The 20,190-nt window shown below is 37.7% G+C and overlaps 1 protein-coding gene across 1 annotated transcript in view; it reads right to left on the minus strand.

Moving 5' to 3' along the window:
• The window catches only part of LOC149146253 (methyltransferase), a 107,945-nt gene that overhangs the window by 48,179 nt on the left and 39,576 nt on the right, over positions 1–20,190 (minus strand). Inside the window, 1 exon segment of the mRNA XM_089452709.1 lies at positions 12,576–12,690. Coding sequence (XP_089308835.1) covers positions 12,576–12,690 — 115 coding nt within the window.

Genomic DNA, 20,190 nt, shown 5'->3' on the forward strand with positions numbered 1-20,190 from the left:
CAACAATAGGTGAAGGAGTCACCTTGGAGAATCAGTTGAAGCAGCATATCTTCAACTAATCTCATGTATCATCTTCTTAGAGATGACCTATGCTCTTATCTAGATAAGTCAAAGTGTTGACTTCTGTTGTAAACGTACTTTCTCTCTCTGCTAAACTATTGAAGAACATATAAGAAGAATTGATAAAGGGTTCCCCACATTGGGGTTTGTCCCTGGCTAGCGCCACATCTTATGTCCTCTTGTCTTGGCTTGTCTTCTGCGATTTATGTTTATGTTCTATCTGCAGTTTACTTTAATGCTGATGTGCTTGCTAATCTGGAAAAGATATTGAGCTAACTGTGAAAATTGAAATAAATTGCTCTAAGCATAGAACATACCTAAAATCAACATGGTATCAAAGCTAAGGTGAAGGCAATGCCCAAGCAAGAGTGAAAGAGCAATCACCGAAGACAGTTGGAAAAAAAAAAAAAGAAAAAAAAAGGATCAATGGATTCCTCATCCCTCTTCAAGATCACTTCAATGGGAAGTCCGGATCTAAGGGTGGAAGGAAAGGCAAACGCCTTGGTTGTAAGAAGTTCGGCCATTATGCGAAGGAGTGCCTGAGGTAGGGACACATCACTTGATGATGATAACAATCATTCCAGGGACATCTTCAATGATAAGAGGAATGATAGGTAATGCAGGTCATCAAGGAAACAACTGACTCTTCAGAGAAAGCAAGGAACCCCAGGTATTAAGAATCAAATGTTGTTTCTGATAAGCTAAAGAAGAGTTATCTTGTATTGGCCCTGTCCTTCAGATTCTTTGGGAATCTAGCTTATTGATCGTAGTGCTTCAAGGCACTTCATCCGATAGAAGGGTGCTCTCTCGAATTTGGTAGAGACAGAAACAAATGTGGGATTATACTTGGAGTTAATGCCACCTATCCCGGAAAGGGTGTAGGGAATGTTACCCCTCAATTGAATGAGGGTAACTCTATTCATTTACAAGAATCTCCTTTACGTACGTAATCGCAAGAAGAACCTGGTGTCCATCTCGGAAATGGAAGTCAAAGGTTTCAGGGTGGCATTCATCGATGGAAAGGTATGTGTTAAAAATAGAATTTTCAAAGATGCTTTTTCTCATGGGATCAGGGTTGGCAATTTGTATCAAGTTGCAGGATGGTCCACTAGGTATCATGTCAATTGACATATCGCATCTATAACACCGGAGGTCTACCTATGGGGCTCTACCCAATGTGAGTCAGATGGTGATAGGGATGCCTGAATTCAAGAAGAGCATGAAGGTACATGTTTGAGATGTACCGAAGGAAAATCTTATAAGGGGACCATTTCCCTCATGTAGCAGGTCCACAGGTTTGGAACAACCCGAGGAGTTTGAGATTCATGATCGGGAATCTCATGTATACAGGTGGAAGAAAGCCCTCTATGGCTTGAAGCAAAACACCCCGGGCGTAGTATAAGATAATTGATAGCTGTTTGATGAAGCTGAGATTCAATAGGATTGAAACCGATCCAAACCATTACCCGAAGGTTGTGGATGATAGACCTCTCATACCGGCACCTTATGAGGACGACCTATTTCTGACAAGTACAAACCCTCTCATTTGCAGAAGTAAGAGGGAGTTGGATTCCGGATGTGGCATGATAAACTGCAAGCCTGTGACTACCTCGAGGATCTTAACTTTCAGAAGTTATATGGTAGTGATGTTGGACCAGATTTGAGAAATGCATTTGAGTTTTATAAACTCATTCGCCTTGATGTTCTTGGTGAACTTCCGTCCGAACATATGTTTTGCACACTGCAGTTAGCATGGTGAGCTCATATTTGGTTGAGCCTCATTGGATTGGTGCCAAGAATCTTCTGAGATATCTTTGGGGCACAATCTCTCATGGATTGAGATACACTGCCGGAAATATGAAACTGCATGATTATTTGAATGTTGACTGGGAAGGCAGTGTGGAGGATCACTAGAGCACTTCCTAGTGCTGGTTCTCAAGTCAATGAGCGAGGAGGCTCCATCGCATTGAGACTGATGTACAGGTTGCAGACATTTTGTCAAAGCCCCAGGGAAAGGTCAAATCTGTGACTTTCCCGAATGAATTGGAGTCGTTGAGAGACCTTCTTATAAGGGTCATGTATGTTGCATGCATTGAGCTCTGGGAGCTCTGGGGGGCTTGGGGTACTTACTGGAGCAACATACGACCACAGGGCGACTCACCCTCCCCTAGTGGTGTGCTATGTACAAGATGACAGGTTCAACCTTCCCTTGTGATACCCCGTGGCGACTGTGGAAAAGGATGATTAGTTCTCTTGTGGGTCGAGATGATTAGTTCTCCCGTGGCAACTGTGGAACAGGATGATTAGTTCTCCTGTGGGTCGAGATGATTAGTTCTCCCGTGGCAACTGTGGAACAGGATGATTAGTTATCCTGTGGGCCAGGATGATTAGTTCTCCCGTGGCAACTGTGGAATAGGATGATTAGTTCTCCTGTGGGCCGGGATGATTAGTTCTCCCGTGGCAACTGTGGAACAAGATGATTAGTTCTCCTGTGGGTCGGGATGATTAGTTCTCCCGTGGCAACTGTGGAACAGAATGATTAGTTCTCCTGTGGGCCGGGATGATTAGTTCTCCCGTGGCAACTGTGAAACAGGATGATTAGTTCTCCTGTGGGCCGGGATGATTACTTCTCCCGTGGCAACTGTGGGGCAGGATGATTAGTTCTCTTGTCAAGGCATCCATGTAGTTTGGGACTCATGGGAAGTACCTCTCATCTAATCAATGAGCAGGGAAATGGGGTTAGGGACCATAGTAGTACTATCGATGGACGCATCGATGTATCTACTATACTCCCTATGCTAGGATGACCTCCATTGATCTGGGATCAATGAAACTGATCTGGGATCAGTATGAGTGGTTTGAGACACTCTCTTGTGATATTGATCTTGGATCAATAAAACTGACTTCGAGCCAGTAAGAGTGATGTGACACACTCTCTTCAGATGAAACTGACTTCGGGTCAGTAGAGAATGGTATGAGACATTCTCGATCAATTCTTCTTCTTCATGGTTCAGCAGAGTAGAGCAGTGCAGGGCAATGATGGCAAAGATAGTACAGTCGGACATATGGATCAGCGAATGGAGTTCTCCCTAGTTGAGAGGGAGTGTTAAAATTGGCAACTAGGGCCAAAATCCATGTGGGTCATCTTATTAATGGAAGCTGATATTTTTCTTGGATCCCTCTCATCAAGAGGTGTAGGATTGATCTAAAGATCATCCGATTCCGATAAGTATTCATGGAGATATGAATTTATTTGTGTTATGGGACAATTCGTCAAGGTCGGCCAAGCAACCAAATAAACACCACTTGTGATCAACGTTTTAGTATAAATAGAGGTGGCCTTCAAGTCATTTCAACACACTTGGATCTCTTCCTCTCTACTTGTCTTTGGGTTTTAGTAGGAGGAGAGATCCTAAGGGATAACGCTGCCCTAATCCAAAGGGCAGAAGTCAGAACTACCAAGAATAGTCGGCATTGTCGGAACTGCCGGAACTGTCGGGAACTGCCGAGAAATGCCGGGAAAAGCCGGAAAAGCTGGAACTGCTGGAATTGCCGAGATGCCGGAACTGCCGAAACTGCCGGGAACTGCCAGAACTGACGGAACTGCTGTGAATAGCCAGAAATGCCGGAATTGCCGAAAATAGTCGGGAATAGCCGGAACTGCCGAAACTGTCGGGCACTGCTGGGAATAGGCGGAATTGTCGGAATTGTCGAAACTACTGGGAATAGCTAGAACTGCTGGGAACTATCGGAACAGCTGGGAAAGCTGACGCAGAGGGTAGAAGCCAGAATTGTCGGGAACTGTTGGAACTGCCGAGAAAAGCCGGAACTGTCAGAACTGCCGAGGATAGCCGGAATTGCTGGACTGTTGGAACTACCGGGAACAACCGAATTGTCGAAACTGTCGGAACAGCTAGAGTATCTGTCTCCGAAGGAGAGCAGCGTGCAAGGGACAACGAACTAACATTGAGACAGTTGTATGGTACTTACCAGCAAATACACCAAGCATGCAATGTTACAGCTAGCATGCAAGGGACAGCTAGCATGCAACAGCAAGCATGCAAAGGACAACAAGCAAGCAAGAAGCAGCCAGCACATAGGTCAGTATGGCAACATGGTGCAGCAATGGTACAATGCATTACAGTGATGGGTACAGTCATGATTAATGAAGCATGATGAGATGCAGCATACTGATGATGGGTGCAGCATGGTGCAGCACGGTGAGGTGCAGCATTATGATGAAATGCAGCACAACGAAGGTGAAGGAGTCACCTTGGAGAATCAGTTGAAGCAGCATGTCTTTAACTGATCTCATGTATCATCTTCTTAGAGATGATCTATGCTCTTATCTAGATAAGTCAAAGTGTTGACTTCTGTTGTAAATGTACTATCTCTCTCTCTCTATTGAACTATTGAAGAACGTATAAGAAGAATTGATCAAGGGTTTCCCCACATTGGGGTTTGTCCCTGGCTAGCGCCACATCTTGTGTCCTCTTGTCTTGGCTTGTCCTCTGCGATTTATGTTTATGTTCTATCTGCAGTTTACTTTAATGCTGATGTGATTGCTTATCTAGAAAAGATATTGAGCTAACTATGAAAATTGAAATAAATTGCTCTAAGCATAGAACATACCTAAAATTAACATATTGGTTCTATTAGCATGTAAACCCCTGTTTATCTATTATAATAAAAGTTGAGATTATTTTCTGCTTGTCATATTGTTGAGTTGTCGAAATCTATTTGTTATATTTTACATGGCAATCTTTTGCTTATGAATGGAAATTTAAGTATTTTGTTGAGTTAAATTTCGAGAAATCACTAAATTTTTTAGTTTCGTACATTATAGTGGTATCAAAGTTGGTCTTCCTGCCATCCTGAAGGTCTTTACTGCAAATCAACTCCAGAGGAAGATCAAAGGTTTATTATCTTTGCAGAAATTATTCGATCTGGAAAGATTATGTCAAGAGTTTGACAAAATGCTCAACAAATTATTATTACATGAGCAAATTGTCTGGTTATTATTAAATATTCAACAAATTAGCGCACTGGGACGAATTATTAAGCACCCAAACCTAATTATCAATCAAAGGTGAAATATTTTATTTTGAAAAGGCCATCGTATTTCTAATTTTTATTTGGCCAAAGTTTATTAAAGCCAAGTTTTTGATTTTAAAGGACGGTCAAATATTGTATTTAAAGAGGCAAAGTTTATAAAAATCGAAGGGCCGACTAATATTTTTCTCCCCAAGTCGAAATTTAAATACATGTTGCGTCCTCTGAGCTAGTTTGGAGCATGAATGGTACCAGGAGAAAATGCAATTCCTTGAGGTGGTTTTACATGAAGGTCGAATACCTACAAAAGGATCAAATTTTACAAGTTTGCGCAAAGAGAAGACAAGTAATTTTTAGAGGATTTCTTTCTACACCATTCACACAGCCTGGCAATTAGGATTTTCTCATCCTGGGCATGTATTTCCTTCTTGGTTGGACGAATGCCATGAAACCCTTGTGCAAGACTGAGGATGACATTTATATATATTGCGATATTTATTCTTGCAAGTGAATTTGGAGAAATTATTCTGTTTGCAAGTAGAGGCCAAATTTCATCAGTAGTTTGGAGGCAGAGATTTCTTATTTGGGGGTCGTAAACTACTTATCTGAGCAGACCAATTTCCATACCTAGGGTTTGAAATCATTAGACCAAATTATAAAATTCCCATTCATCAAATTGTGAAATTTTGGCAGACTAGATCTCGTGCATTGGGCATGGGTACCATCAGTTCTGTAGGCCGAGAATCATTGAACTTCTAGGTATTGTTTGGCAGGCTGGAGGTCTTCGAATTTCTGGGTGTGGGGGACATTGCATACTGTAGCTTGAGGTAGCAGTATAGTGGGTTGTTTACTCATTGTTTATGAATAGAGTGACCCTTGAGAACATAGCCACCATTTCTGAACTACAAAAGCACGAGTTGCCTAGTGAGAAGAGGGACATGATTCCTAAAGAAAAGGGTGACATGATTAGCCCAAATTAGAATGATTAATTTCCATAATTTTCAGTTCCTCTGCATGTTGTTCTTTTATGGTTAATAACCTATTTTGAAGACTAACTTCCCTGTCTTGCATAGAGCTCATTTCTTTCTTATGATTTTTCTTTATGGTGCTCAGCTCCTCAACATGCTTTTCTTCTATAACTATCAACTTGGTGTGCATGGATCTCATTTCCTCAGAGTGATTCTCTTGGTTGAGTTTCATGGCTTTCATTAGCTGAGCTTGACTGAATTGCATGTCTCTAAGCTTTTGAGTTAATTCCCTGATAAGATCCCCTTGATCATTTGTTCCTGCCTTTCCACTATCGAGGATTCTTCTTGCAATGGCACAAGTGGATTCGTCATGGAAATGGTCACAAGGTCTGCAATATGGCCAGGATTGATCATTATTATGTTGCAACTCATTCTCTCGAGACTTCTCCATATTAGTTAAGCGATTCTCCATATCAATGATTTGATTTCTATGCTCAACTCGCATACTTTTAATGATTTCTATTAATTCTTTAACTTGATTAATTGTCTTTTCCTTAGCTTTTCTCTTTGGAAGGTCATGAGGATAACCTTGAATGTTAGTAAAATGACAAGGGGCGAACAAGTCATCCATAATGACTTCCTCAAAAGGAACTGATGGATGTTAGAGAGAGAGATCCTTGTTCAAGAAAAACAAGAAATCCACAAGAAGCGAGCTTCTAGCAAAAATTCTTGAAAAAAATGAAAGAAGTGGAGTCACCACTTGAACATGAATCTAACTCCAAAATCCAAAAGGCAAAAACCCAAAAAGTTAGTCGGGGAGAAGTAGATGGATATCAGGGAGGGCTTCCTGTCTGAGAAAAAGGAATGCTTACGAGAATGTAATTTATCCAACCGAGCTTTGAGAGCATGGTTAACCAAGCTACCAAGATTTCTTCCAAAGTAAGCTCTTGTCAATGGATGAATGAGTGGAGTCGCCAGCCAAATTGGAAACCAACCAAAACGTCCAGGTGCTAAAGGTGCAGATAGAGAGGGTGAAAAGATTAGTGAGAGGACAAAGGATAAGGTGATGATAAGATGAAATATCAAAGGCGCCAAAAAATGTGCCACTTGACGAGTTAATGAAAAGATGAAGAATGAGAATGATTAGAAGATTAGGGAGAATGTCATTAAAGCGCCAAGAACAAGATAAATTTGTCCTTGTCAATGGCGCCAAAAAATGTTGTGGCATTGGCAGGACAAGGAATGAAGAGAGATGATAAAAGAAAAGATGGAAAGATTGAAAAATTGTCGTGAGGACCAAAGACAGAAAAATATCTGTAGGAATTTACAGGGTAAGTTCCTTAGATAGAACACTAAAGGACACCGCTCACAAACAGATCACAGATCAATACACCAATATTCTTGACTTGGTTAAAACCCTCAAAGAGGGAAACAGTCCACGCCCTACGCCAATGCGGCCACTTCAGGCAATTTATTAATGTAAAAGAAAGAAAATTTACATAAGCTTCTCTCATGAACGGTCACCTTATAAATGACCCTCCATGCTCTTTAAATAGAGATCATGGACCAATATGGTCTTAAGCCACGAAGTAAGTGTCGGTAATACCGAGGAGAGAATGAACCATCGGATCACTTCGTGTCTAGAACATATCGTGACCATCGGATTGTAAGTTACAAATGTACATAGTAAAGAAACACACTTTACCTAACTATACACTAGACCAAGTTATACTTAACTATTTCCTGTGTCAGAATATCCTAACAATATCTCCCTGAAATAGTGCCAAAAAATGTTGTTGCTCAGATTGTACAGGGACTGCGACAATGACTCAAGTCGGGGGCGATCACTCTGAACCCCGACCTCACCGTTCTAGTTGACTCCCAACAACAAGCTATGGGGGGTTGTCCCTATGAAATGTGAGAATGCAAGACTCGTTGGCAACCAACAAGTTTGGGAGACACAGTTGAATGACCTAGCCACTTGGTTAATTTTAGCAAGTTAGGAGATTAGATTGAATTATTAATGAGACCAGTGCCTTATGGAGTCAACTTACTTGCTTTCTATCAATTTGAAGACCAAATGACCGGATGAACAACCGTTGCTAAATGGATGCTTGACTATCCTAGATGAAATGCAAATCCTAGAAACTAGGTGAAATGCAAGAAACTTGGTATATTTTAATTAGATACCTAACTAAGTGTATCCCTTTTTTTTATCTATATTGACCCTAGTCTCTAAAGTAAGTGGCAGAGAGAAGTCAAGGTGATGGAAAACCCACAAGTACACAAAAGTATAAGTCGGCCTAAAGTCATAATTGGGTCTCCAAAGTCACATATAAATACACATCAAGGTCACCTCATTTGGACATCACATCAACTCATCTCTTCTTCTCTCTCCTCTCTTGATTGATTCACACAGGTCTGAAGCAAGGAGACCGAGTTCACACGTGCAAAGAGAAAGAGACTAGATATGATTTTCTACATTGACTTTTTGTTTGGGCAGTGGTTGACCAAGTTTGACTTTACATTTTGACTTTCTTTGACTTGGAAAAACCTTATTTTTGGAGGCCAAATTTCTTGGTGAAATAATAGAATTTTTTTGGGCACTTTGACTAGGGTTGACCACAAGTTTGTTGACTGAAGTTTGACCACAACATTCTCTCTCCTTTGACCAGTTCCTTTTGGGACTATTTTGACTGAGGTTTGACCAGCAAAGGAAGCCAAGTTGTTTGACTATTGAGAGAGCTCTTTTTGAGGCAGTTTGACCATTGATTTGTGGACTAGTTAGGGCATCATTTGCTATTGTTCACTGTTCTTGACTTCGACAAAAATTACAGATTTGACTTGTTGACCAGATTTGAATTTGAAGGCTCGTATTTTGTATATTGGTTGGTTGGCCTCTTTGATAGGCAAAGGATTGACTTTGACTCTTTTATTGATGATTTGGAACATTTTATATCTCTGTTGAACATTTGATGACAATCTAATAGAAGAAGAATTTGAAAGGGTTTTCCCCATTTTAGGGTTTTTCCGAGGTCTTTGACCAAATATTGTATCTCTTGTTATTGGTCTTGGTTGTCTTCTATTGTACATCGAATTTACTGTTCTATCTACAATTGCTCATTGTTATTGGAAGATTGAATTTATTCAAAAGTGATTGCTAGTTGAAGAAAGAATTGGGTTAAGTGATTGTGCTAGCATAAAATAGTTGAAAATTAACACCTTAATCATGCTCGGACTTTGAAAGAGGTTACCTTTTATGTATGGAGACATATTCAAATACATGATTCCTTTCGCCAAGTACTAGGTAGTGAGAATAGATAAATCATCATAGTCTTCTCAAGAGATTTGTGAAGTATCATTGCGCCGAGAGGCTCTCTACAACCCAATATAGGGGTGATGTGTAGGCGTAATGTAATAAAGTTTGTAAACATTTACATATCAGTTAAAAGTAATATAGAGCCCAGAATGGGGGAGATGTTGTAGTGTCCATAAAAAGTTAAAAGTAATAAAAATAATAAAATTCAATTTGTTACTGTAATTTTATTTTTATTAATAAAATCATGAATAAATTTTTAGATAAAAGAAAATCATAATGTACATTTTACATTAAAATATATAAGTAGCAACAATAAGTTAAGATCCATTTTACCTTATAAGTAGAATAATGATTTTGTAATCATATTTAAATTTAATTAATAAGCACATAAAATATTTAATACTTACAATAAACTTACAATATAACAATATGTTTAACCATGGATATTCATGGTCCACTTTGCCATAGATATTATTAACTTGTAAATAGGATTTGTTACAATACTATGGGCCAATACCATGGCTCATCAATACCACATGCCCAAAAACCATCTCTCATTCCACAATCAAAATATTTTATAAATATTTTATTTGAATTTAATTTTATAACATTTCTTTAATTAAATCTAAAAGAAAAAACATTATAATTACTTTTGAGATATATATACACCTCTATCACATTAAAATATATAAAATATAAATAGTAGCTATAAATTAAAATCCATTTTACCATATAAATTAAAATAATAATTTTGTAACCATATTTAAATTTCATTAATAAGCACATAAGAAACTAATACTTATAATATAACAAGATATTTAACCATGGATATTCACCCCATAAAATAATACTTACAATATAACAAGATTTTTAACCATGGATACTCAACCCACTTTACCATGGATATTATTAACCATACCATACCATTGGCCAATACCATGACTCATCAATACCACATGCCCAAAAACCACCTCTCATTTCACAATCAAAATATTTTATAAATATTTTTTTAATTTAATTTTATTACATTTTTTGGCCGAGAGACACTCTCCATCCCAGTATGGAAGAGATGTTGTAATGTTCTGTTATATTATGTTATCTAAACATTTTGAACCGGTCAAATTACAAAAAAAAATTAAAAAATATAATTATTGATTAAAACATTTTGACTTGGTGATATTACATAAAAATAAAAATTAAACTAAAAAAAATAAAATTAATAATTAAACCTAACTAGATCCATCTTAACTCCAAAGCTATCAAGCTTTGAGATAGATCAAATCTCTTCAGGTGCAAACCTTTCTTCAAGTTTTGCAATCTGAAAGGAGGTTTGCACCTCGAGAGATTTGATCCCTCCCGGCGCTTGATAGAGCCCGAGTTAACATGGATCTAAGCTGGTAATAAAAGTGATGCTACTTCAAGATTCAAAACTGATGCAGATACATTTCAAATCTTCAGATCTTCATATAGCAGACCTTTGAGAATCGAATGCTTAATCTTGAAGACAATAACCTCGGTCAACAGAGATGGATGGAGATTTGACTTTGTAGTAGTGAGTAGTATAATGAGAGCATCCTCAAGCTAGGGTAGAAATCATACCTTTCAGGCTTTTCTCAAGGACTTTCCAGGAGCTTCTTTCAAGGGTATCTCCTAAGAGGTGATCCACAACTTTCTTCCTTTACTCCTGCTCTGATACCATGTTGAAAAACCAAGTGGAAGAGAATTTCTGAACTACTGGGAATTACTTGTGAATGTATTAGGTCTTCTTTACAATTTAATTCACTTCATCAAGTAATTACACTTCAGAAAATTAAATGAACAGTAAGGAGAAAGAAGAGATCACAATGCACAATAACAAGAGACACCAGAATTAGGTCAAAGACCAGGGCAAAACCCCACAAGGGGGAAAACCCAACCAAATCTTTCTTAGAGAGATCCTTCAACAATACATCAAGACAAAGATTATACTGACCCAAGAAGGCTTCCACAAGTGCTAAGTCTCCACAACTGAATGTCCAACAAATATCACCAAGGAGAGGCTGATCCTCTCGAAGACAGTCAGATTAGAACTCAGATCTAGGCTCAGATCTTGGACCCAGACTTCAGATCACTATAATAATAGCAAATCTCGGACACCAGACTTCAAATCACAATGATAATAAGCAGATCTTGAATACCAGACTTCAGATCTCAATGATAATAAGCAGATCTTGAATACCAGACTTCATCAGATCTCGATGATAATAAGCAGATCTTGAACATCTGACATCAGATCATAAGTATAATGAGCAGATCTTGAAGCTCTGACCTCAGATCATAAGTATAATGAGCAGATGACTAAGGTATTTGTGTTCCAATAGCATGCAAAGGAGAGTGAATTAACCTCTCTATATAGCCATCATGTGATCCGAATGAAAGAGTTTCAAGGCAAGTCAACTAGCCATCATGTGATCTGCACAAGAGAGTTTCACGGCAAGCCAACTAGCCATCATGTGATCCGACTTAGCAGTTGTGAAGCCATTTGAAAATATAAATAAAATAATAATACATCAAAAGCATGAAGAACATGCTAGAAACAATAATAATTTTGTTCATTTCAAGTACAATGAAAATTATGAAGACTGACCATAGCTACACATTCTTCAACACTTGACACACTACGAAGCAAATTGACGACCTGCCACTGGCCATGGACTCCACTACCACTGAACTACATGCCCATTTATAACAGGCACCCTGAACAGCAAATTGCTGTCTCCAGCAATATTCTTATTTAAGGTCAATTTCAGTAGAAAGATAAAACAAATGGAAAAGTGGACTGCTAAGCACTCTGTAAAAGATTCCTTTCAAGAATTAACATCAAGTTATTTTGACTAAAAGTTGCTGGGTTGTTATTTTTATCTTTGAAGTACCCAACATAAGAAATATCATTCTCTTTTACTTTAATATGGTGTGAAAAAACAATTTCGATTTATCCTTTTAACAAGCACTGCCCAACAGCTCTTACAAGTAAAGCAGCAATGTAGCATGTCTAATATCTCCTATTCTACTTCTACATTGAATCAGAGGACATCCTTTCACACAACTAATGCCTGCTCTAATGGGACAGAATGTAAAAAGCTCCACAGAGAATAGCAACATTTGAAACAATAAAGGAGTAGCAAATAGGATCTCACCTCCTTCTGGCCCAACTATCAATAGTACCCCATCCTTCTTGTCCACTTTAGGTAATACCTCGACAATTGGCTTCGCCTCTGCCATTGCCAGAAAGGATATGCTCGATGTTTCTATCTGGAATAGAGGATAGGCTTGTTTACAATTAGGGGTCCATATTTCCAGTGGAAGAAAATAATGTCAAGAACACATCTAAAGCAAAAAAACAAAAAACATAAAAGACACAAAAATTTTAACATGCATAAATAGGAGTTCATTAAAGGTAGATGAACCTCTTCTGCTTTTCAGGACATGCCTTAGGCACTTCCGTGTTACCATTCAATGTACCCCTATGCAGTGTTTTATAACTCAGACCAAGTTGACATGGGCTCAGTCAACTCACCCAAGTTGATCCCTGAGTGTATTGACTCAGCCAGTAGCTTGGTTCAGAGGGCCAGCTTGGTACTGGCCAAGTCAAGGCATGACCTGGCCAAGTCAAGGCATGACCTGGCCAATTTAGTACCAAACTGGCCCTATGCAGCCAAGTCACATTTCAAACTTCTTGATGAATTTTATCTGAATCACATTTCAAAATTCAAAATTTAATCCAATTTCAATGTAGCTGAATTCGAACATGAACCATGTGACGATGCCAGCAAGCATGGTGTATTAGTTGCACAATTCAATTTCACTCTACATGCTGAAATTCAAAATGAAAAATATTTAGCATGATTGCATCCTTCCCATTGACTTCGTTAAATATAAAACACAAAGCTGTTAAGCCTCCAAAACATGTTCCAAGTCTGCACCAAGTAATTTTATATGAAGCATGGGCACCACATTATGGGAATTACATTTCCAGATATAGCATAGACCAGATTGTAAAAGCTTGTATATGTTTACCTAAGTTGCACGAAACGGGGAAACGGGTATGAGTTTCCGAAACGGGCATGGGTACAAAACGTGACCCCCCCAAATTTTGGAAACGGGGAAACGCAATATATATATATATATAATATGTGCAATCATAAAGCATATATGATACATTCTAATTTATTACATTATGATTAAATTGTCAATTGTCAATGCATAAACTATAAGTCTCTAAATTTACATCACATTTACTCATGAATGATCACATAATGAAAATAGCAATATCCAAAATCAGCCACGAGAAATTTCTAATTTCTTGTCTCATGCTTGATTGGGAGTCTCCTCCTACATAGTCGAACGACCTTAGTGCTCTTGATTAAATACAAGTTCCATACCCTAGTACCCTACGTGCTCTTGATTATTGGGAGTCTCCCCTGCATAGAGGGCTTGGTTCTCTTGATTAAATACAAGTTCCATACCCTAGTACATGACAAAATCCAATGGAAACATTGCAATCCCCCCAATCCTGAAATCCTGAAAAATAGATAAGTCTGCTAGATTTTGAATGAGATCTAAAATTTTACTTTCTCCATATGAAATCCAATGAGTGCGAAACCACTCTCAAACATCCTAAGTCATTTCATGGTAATGTTAAAAATTTAAGTAAAAGGATGAACACTAGGGCCATAGGCTTGAACATTAGGCTGCCCCACTCAAAAAAATCCTCTTTTTATAACTTGAGAGGCATCTAGAACTATCCAGAAGATATTTTAGTCACGCAATAAAAATTTAGAAGCGAAAAAATTAAAAAAAATACAAGAAAAAGTCAAGTTAGAAGAGGAAACTCCATCGTACGGCCTGGAAACTCGTTTCCGACCATACTGACCACGTTTCCTCCTCGAGAAACGGGCCAGTACGGCCGGAAATGCGTTTCCAGGCCGTACAGTACGAGTTTCCTCATTTCCGTTTCGTTTCCGGCCGGAAACGAACCCTTCTCCAACATTTCCTACAACTTAGATGTTTACCAATTGAAGAGAGTTATGACATATAACATCATTGCACCATTTTAACAACTACAAGAATTTATTTCTTATAGCATGTCACCTGTTTTAGGAATTTTCAAAGTTTAGCAGGTCCTGATATAAGGTTACCGATGTCCAGAAATAAAGAATAGGCAGAGACAGAGAATATTTAAAATGTATTTTTGAATCTTTAAAATAAGTTTGGAATACTTATAATATTTATTTTTGTCATTAAAATTTAAATATTTTATGTACTTTTAAGTAAACTGAGTTACTGAAATCAGATCGGTTCCAATAATTCTGAGTTGACCCTCAACCAATTCCAAGTTTGAGTCCAAGTTTTAAAACATTTCCCATATGGTGCGTTATGGACATTAAGATAATTTACTTCTCGCTTGCTCACTTATTACAGGAAAAGCAAAACCCAACCATATTGCAATTTATTTCTTGCTTACTCACTTATTATAGGAAGAAGACAAAACCAACCAGCCTGCTTTCGACTTCACCGAACAAACAGAAAAACATTATTTTTTAGTGATAATTGAATTGACAAAATCTTATGTGTCCTGTGATGTAGAGGCAACCTCTTTAGTGATACATTATTTGCACTAGAAAAAATTGATGCCATTAAGTTAGATATCTAGATTCTAAACTAGCCAGAAACATAGAAAAGAGATTATCTAACATATCATTGGCCATCCGTAACTCAATCTAGATTTGAAAGAATAACATATCTGAGATAGCCTTGAGGAAAGTGACAAGAGAAATTTAGTATTAAATATTTCTTAATTAGGCTACACTTTCTTAATTAGGCTACAGAATTGTCATACCACTTTTCTGTTAATTTTCAGTGTTATATGCTGATATTATCACTTAAAACAATTTCTTCAAATTTCAATCACTCTAGTAACAATTAAGCAAACTGCTGAATGTGCTGAGGATGCCCAAGGTGTGAAATGATGATCTGCACATGATGGAGTCCCATGGCTCTAAACGCATCCCCTGTGGTGTCAATATGATCCTCTAGTGGACTTGGGCCCCAATTAAGTTGCCCAGCCCATGATGAAACCACCTGCCAATTATATATAATGTCCAATGCACCTCCTCACCTTTAGGTACAATAATTCATTAGTGCATCTAAGTGAAACAAGCTTGTCTATCAAGCGCACAGTGAGACCTCATATGGGGTTTCCCTTCCAAATTTGGGGCTTTGAGCTCGAAGTAGTATTAACTCCCTAGGTAGGAGTGGTTAATAAACGACCCTATTAGGTTTTCCTAGCCCTAAGGGGAAAGACAGGTCCAAGGTACATCCCTCAAATGATAGGAGTCATGTGAATAATGATGAGATGGATGCGGACACAAGGGTCTCAAGGACAAATGCCACAGGTACAAGGGTGGAAATGATGAGGAATGTCAACATATTTGGGCATACAGATGTAGGAGGGAGTTGTTGACCATGTACATGTCAACAATTCCAAAGAAGCAGAGTGCAATGCAATGGACAAATATTTTCAAGATCATTGTCATCATTCAGCTTCAGTTTTATCACTGTAATCCCAAATTCTGCAATTTTTTTGTAAATCATTCTAGTATGACTATTAAGCCATGCAATAGTACCTACTTAAGCCTATGATTCTTCTCAAAGGATTTCATCCTAGGGAGTTTTTTAACCTCCCCAGAATATGTGTTTTTGTAAACACAGATAATTGGCAACATTTTTCTCCCAGATATACCCCAAAGCTAAGATGGAACTTTTTGGTGAAGTCTTAGGTGAGTCCTAATGTTTATCGAGTCTATGTATTTTTCATACTAGATCATGTGTCTTGTCGCATAATTTGGTCAAGTCTCAAGAGTCTATGCATATTTCCCCTTACAAGGGTTGAAATTGTAATATTTAACATAAAAGCGTGTCTAGGAATAATTTAGTGCATAGACACCATGGCTAAAATATTTTTTTTCAAATACACTTAGAGGGTGGTGTTGACCACTGGAGTGGCAACTGATGATTATATGAAGACTCCATGCCCAAGGATGATCCAGAAGACACTTGTACCATCAGATATTGTCAGTCAACAGAGTTTTTTAACTCTACTTCTATCTTCTCATCATCTTTCTTGTACCCAAATTCCACACCCTACGGGGAATTGTAATAAGTGATACTAGTAATGATGAGTTTTGAATCTATAACAGGCCTAGGATGTTGGGACTCGATCAGCAAACGAGTACACCTTGGAGTGTTTTTTTTATCTGGTTAATTATCCCTTCTTTTTCAGAGGCGGATAATTTTCTAGGTTTTTTCACTCACGTTTTACCCCAAAGCCGGGGTGACGGTTTGAAGGTTGAGCCCCTGACACATCTTAGTGTCTAGAGTCGATGTATATTACCATACTAGATCACACAAAAAAATTCGTGGAATTTGGTTAAGTCTAAGTAGTCATTTTTTTAATTTTTTAGATTTCCCGCAAGTCAAAAATTGCAAATAAAATTGTATTTAAATTGTAATAAGTGTAGTCTAGAGAAGTTGTATGGGGTATGAGTAATCAAAATTACACCTCTCACCTTCAACTTTCTACTATGACACACTTTGAGGGGTTAATAATGTGTTTTGGACCCTCAAAACCCACTTTTCCTAAGTTTAGTGGGAAATCTAGCAATTAATTAAGCCAGAAATTAAATAAATGGAGAAAAATAAATATCCACACATGCTAAATGTTGTGGAAATGAGGTAGAAAATTATGGGGGAGTTAAAGTGAAGTCCCAAGGTGATGTGGACTCCTAAAATCAAGGAAAAGACATGTGCTCAAATAAAATCGAATTTTTGGCATTAAATGAAAAAGCTACTTGGAAATTCGAATTTGTAAAGTTAATGCACATTTGGGAGGATTTAGGAGATTTTTGTGGGAAATTGTCCCCACATGGGTTACCACCCATATACACTTGTCATTCCACCATAAAATTCGAATTTGGCACATAAGGGAAGAAGAAAATGATGTCCACTTGCCAGAATTCGATTTTTACACTTGGCATTGGAGCTTCATTCAACAAATTCGAATTTCTCTTTGGGATTGTCAACCAATGCCATTTTTCATTGTCATTTTTCATTGGTATTTGCTCCCAACTCTTTATATAATAGAGCCATGGGCTCTCACACGGTAATAATATTGTTACTAGCTATTGTGCTTGCGGAAGCGCTGCTGCCTTGTACACTTTCAGAAATATCAATAAAGACTTTGGGGTTACATTCATGAGGTGTTCCTCCTTTTTGAGTGTGATGAATTGTTGAGCATTGGTATAATTCCTTTTACTCATGATTTGATCTAATTTGCTTCCATAAGCTCTTGTAGATTTGTTAATGTAGAGCTATCTTGCATTGACATTTGATTTAGAAGTATGCTCTAGGTATAGAATGCTCTAGTTGGTTTTAACTAAATCTCTAGCTAAGTTGCATGAAACGTGGGGGGAGGGGTCGTTTCAGGCAGGAAACGGAAACGAAAATGGGAAACGCGTACGGTACGGCCTGGAAACGCGTTTCCGGCCGTACTGCCACGTTTCCACGTTTCCCGAAACGGAAACGTGGCAGTACGGCCGGAAACGCGTTTCCAGGCCATACAAGCCACGTTTCCCAGTTGTAATGTGTTGTTTTTTAATTTTTTTTTTTTTTTTTTTTTTTTTTAATTTTTTTTAGGTTTCCGGTAAATTCTAGAAGCCTATTCTAAAGTTATAAAAGAGCAGTTTGTCTCATTCTCTCATCACACTATTCAGCAAGTCGTTTCTCTTGGAGACTGGCAGTTGTTTCAGCTAGGGTGTTTTGAGCAGTGAGCAAAGTAGATTTCAGCAGCAGGAGAAAGAGATTTCAGCAGCAAGAGAAAGAGATTTCAGTAGCAGCAGATTTGGCTCAGCCAGATTTCCTATATTTTTATTTTCATTATGTGATCATTCATGACTCATGAGTAAATGTGATGTAAATTTAATCTTAATGTTTAAATGTAATAAATTATAATCATATAATGTAAATGTATCATTAATGCTTTATGATTGCACAGATATATAATAATAATTTTTAAATATTTTTAATATATATATATATATATATATATATATATTATTATATATATTCGCGTTTCCCCGTTTCCAAAATTTGGGGAGGTCGCGTTTCGTATCGCTTCCCGTTTCGGAAACTCGTTTCCGTTTCCCCGTTTCATGCAACTTAGATCTCTAGAGTTTCTTATCATTGTTTATTGCTAAATCTATATGGAACTAATTCTTGATTGAAATTTTGTAGAGGGAACATCTTGTTGGGATTACAGAATCAAGCATGAAGGGAAATCCTTGGAGAGACCAACCCACTCTTGATACATTCTTAAAGGAGCTCTCATTTGTTCTTTGAACCTTCATAGTCTTATCTTACAAAGTGGTTTTGCAGAGATTTCGGCACATAGCTTGTACACAAGCCAAGAACTTCTAAATTTAGATCTCTTTTAAAAAACATTGTACTTCATTTCTTTCATTTGCTATCTAAGAGCTTGAAGATGGCTAAGCAAAGACAAGAGTTTACTCTCACTCTTTAGCTTAGCCTTTTGTAAATTATAATTGTACATATACATTTTATCTCGCTAATTTTTCTAGTAATACTTAACTTATTTTGCAGTCATTGTTCGGATTGTTTTGCTAACTCTTGTGGGACAGGTTTTCAAGAGCAACTTCCCGCAACATCTAACAAGTGTTTGCAAGACCTTTGGCTAGTGTTGGGGGTTCGATTTCCAAGGATGTCGTGAGCTCTTTTGAGACTTATTTTGGCCAAGTCGAGTTCACTAGAGGGCTGCCCATTTTCCTCTCTAAGTCGTGGGCATTTGGAGGAAACTCACACCTTTTTCCCTTGCATAAGTTTTGTGAGATCTTGTCACTACTTTTTCAAGAAAGGAGGTCTAGTGTCCAAGTTTCAAGCAATTATTGTGAGGAATCTCTTTGATGTATAGTTGAGAACTTTGAAGGGTCCTCTTCTCATTGTAATATTAATAAAAGATCTAACTTGCTTGTGGGAGCTTGGGATTTCTCCCATGGTATCCTATCTCCCCATTTAGAGGGAGACTTCTCTTGGGTGGATTGACATTTGCATGGTTTAAGCTTTCATACTTCATTCACTTACATGCATGCTTTAATTGGGAATTAACACAACCTCACTATCACATTTGAGCATTGCATTTTCTTTCTCATTGTTGCTTGGAGCTACAAGCTTACACTTTACTTTGGGCAATTCATCCTTTACATGCAAGCATTTTACATTCTTAACAAACTTTGATTTGTTTCTATTTATCTTGGTAAATTGTTTCATGAGCACTTGAATACATGCTTCAATTTTATGCTACATTGTTATCTTGAATATTGGAGCAATTTATTGTCATTGTCTTTTTGAAACAAATTTTACTTTCAAGCAAATTACTTGTATTATTTTAATTCATTGATGAAACACATGCAACACTTGTAAGCTAATTTTATTCCTCCAATTGAAGTTATAATTGCAACTTATGTTGAACACTATTTCATTTTCAAGCATTGCAAATCAATATCTTTGAAGCATTTGCATGTATCATTATTTTAATTTGGAGAATTAACACAATTTGCATTTCATCTAGGCATTTTAGTGTAAGAAGGCCCCAAGCCTCATTAAAATTTTACCTCCAACATAAGTTGGTTGAAGTAGACATCTTAGGGATCTTCTACTCTTCTATTGACTCCTCACTGT

This window comes from Pinus tabuliformis, chromosome X, assembly GCF_031772625.1.
Source record: "Pinus tabuliformis cultivar Carrire ecotype Pingquan chromosome X, CPIR1, whole genome shotgun sequence".
In the NCBI taxonomy this organism is placed as follows: domain Eukaryota; kingdom Viridiplantae; phylum Streptophyta; class Pinopsida; order Pinales; family Pinaceae; genus Pinus; species Pinus tabuliformis.